Raw genomic sequence first — 1,872 nt, 5'->3', positions numbered from 1 at the left:
GGTTAGGTTCATAAGAAGATAGGTTTTTGAACCTATCTTCTTATGAATTATTAGGCTTATTAACAACTCTATAATCCCTTACTGCTACATTATCTCCTATTAAATAAGTTTTATTTCTACTACCTTTGAAATATTTACATTGATTGTCCTGACTTTTAGATATTTGATTAAGATCTACTTTTACATTTTGTTTACTAATACTAAAGTCTGTTACATCAATAGCTTTATGATTTACAATATTTACATTGTTATTCCAAAAATGTTTCTTTGAAACATTAAATTGGCTGGAGATTTTCCTGTAGAACAGTGTGGTGTAATTCGATAAGATAAAAGAAAATTGTTTAAATTACGGTTAAGTTCTGGCAATGAACTCCTTTTTAAAATCTTAAGTAGTGCTTGTTTAACTGTTTTAACCGCATTTTCAGCTTGACCATTAGATGCTGGATGAAAAGGTGCAATTTCTTTAAATTCTATGTTGTTTTTACCTAAAAATGTTTGGAATTCATTAGATTTAAAAGTAGTAGCGTTGTCAGAAACTAAAGGAAAAGGTAAGCCAAATCTCGAAAATATATCCCTTAAAATATTTATTGTTGCACTAGATTTAGTGTTTGAAGTGACAACAGCTTCTAGCCATTTTGTATGAGCATCAACTAACACTAAAATATATTTATCAAGAATTGGACCTAAAAAATCAATATGAATTCTTTCCCATGGTCTATCAGGAAAATCCCAATTTTTTAATGGTGTTTTGGGAGGATCACTTTTAGTTTTTAAACAATATTCGCAAGATTTAATTACATTTTCAATATCATAACTAATTTGCGGCCACCATACATAAGAACGAGCCAAGCTTTTAGTTTTGACCATTCCGAAATGAGGAGAATGTAGTTGTTTTAATATAATTCCTTTTAAATTACAAGGAATTACGACTTTGTGGCCTAGCATCAAACAACCATCGACCACACTAAAATTGTTTTTATAATTAAGATAAGGTTTACATAACTGTGGTATCTTTTTAGGCCACCCCATATTAACATATATACAAATTTGTGATAAAATTTTATCATGTTGAGTTTGCGTTTTGATCTGTTCCCAAACAATCGGCAAATCAGTATTTGAGGCAATAAAGTTTAAGTAAGAACTCACAATGTCAAACTCTTTTAATTCTTCCCCTAAGGGTAAACGAGAAAAATAGTCAGCCGTATTATCTTTTGATTGCACATACTCCACATCAAAAACAAAATTAGAAAGTATTAGAGCCCAACGTTGTGTTAGTGGCAAGTGGTGGAATGCCTTTCTTATTTCCAAATAAAGTTACTAAACATTTGGCATCCGGTTTTATCGTGAATCTCCTACCATACAGATACTGATAAAACATTTTCACTTCAAAAACAATGGCTAAAGCTTCTTTTTCTACTTGAGAATATTTTTATTGACTGCTAGAAAGTGTTAAAGATGCAAAACTAATGGGTTTTTCTACATTATTAATGGCATGTGAAATCATAGCTCCAACACCATAATAAGAACTATCAACAGTCAACTTTACTGGTAAATTTGGGTCATAATGCTCCAAAATGGGAGCAGAGCTAATTATGTTTTTAATTTTATTATATGCCATTGTACATTGTTCAGACCAAATAAATTCAACATTTTTCTTCAATAAATTGTACAAATGCTGAAGTACTGAGGCCGCGTTAGGTATAAATTTATTATAAAAATTCACAAAACCCAAAAATGATCTAAGTTGAGTAATATTTTGAGGTACTAGAGCTTCAACAATCGCTCTAACTTTATCTTCACTTGTATGCAATTCGTATTTATCAATTGTGTAACCCAAATAATGTACTGAGTTTTTGAAAAATTCACATTTGT

At 30.3% G+C, this 1,872-nt stretch overlaps 1 protein-coding gene across 1 annotated transcript; it reads right to left on the bottom strand.

The window, feature by feature from the left end:
- Window positions 1–240: 240 nt before the first annotated feature.
- LOC130451896 (uncharacterized protein K02A2.6-like) lies at window positions 241–1,029 on the bottom strand. Its single transcript, XM_056791249.1, has one exon. It carries the CDS (start codon window positions 1,027–1,029, stop codon window positions 241–243), a length of 789 nt encoding a protein of 262 aa, XP_056647227.1.
- Between the last annotated feature and the right edge of the window lie 843 nt (window positions 1,030–1,872).

This window comes from Diorhabda sublineata, chromosome Y, assembly GCF_026230105.1.
Source record: "Diorhabda sublineata isolate icDioSubl1.1 chromosome Y, icDioSubl1.1, whole genome shotgun sequence".
Classification (NCBI taxonomy): Eukaryota; Metazoa; Arthropoda; class Insecta; order Coleoptera; family Chrysomelidae; genus Diorhabda; species Diorhabda sublineata.
The sequence above is the reverse complement of the archived record's forward strand: the minus strand, read 5'-3'. Positions and strand labels throughout refer to the sequence as shown.

Coding starts and splice junctions, on each gene's coding strand:
- LOC130451896 (XM_056791249.1), bottom strand. CDS start 1,029: ATGGGGTGGCCTAAAAAGATACCACAGTTATGTAAACCTTATCTTAAT.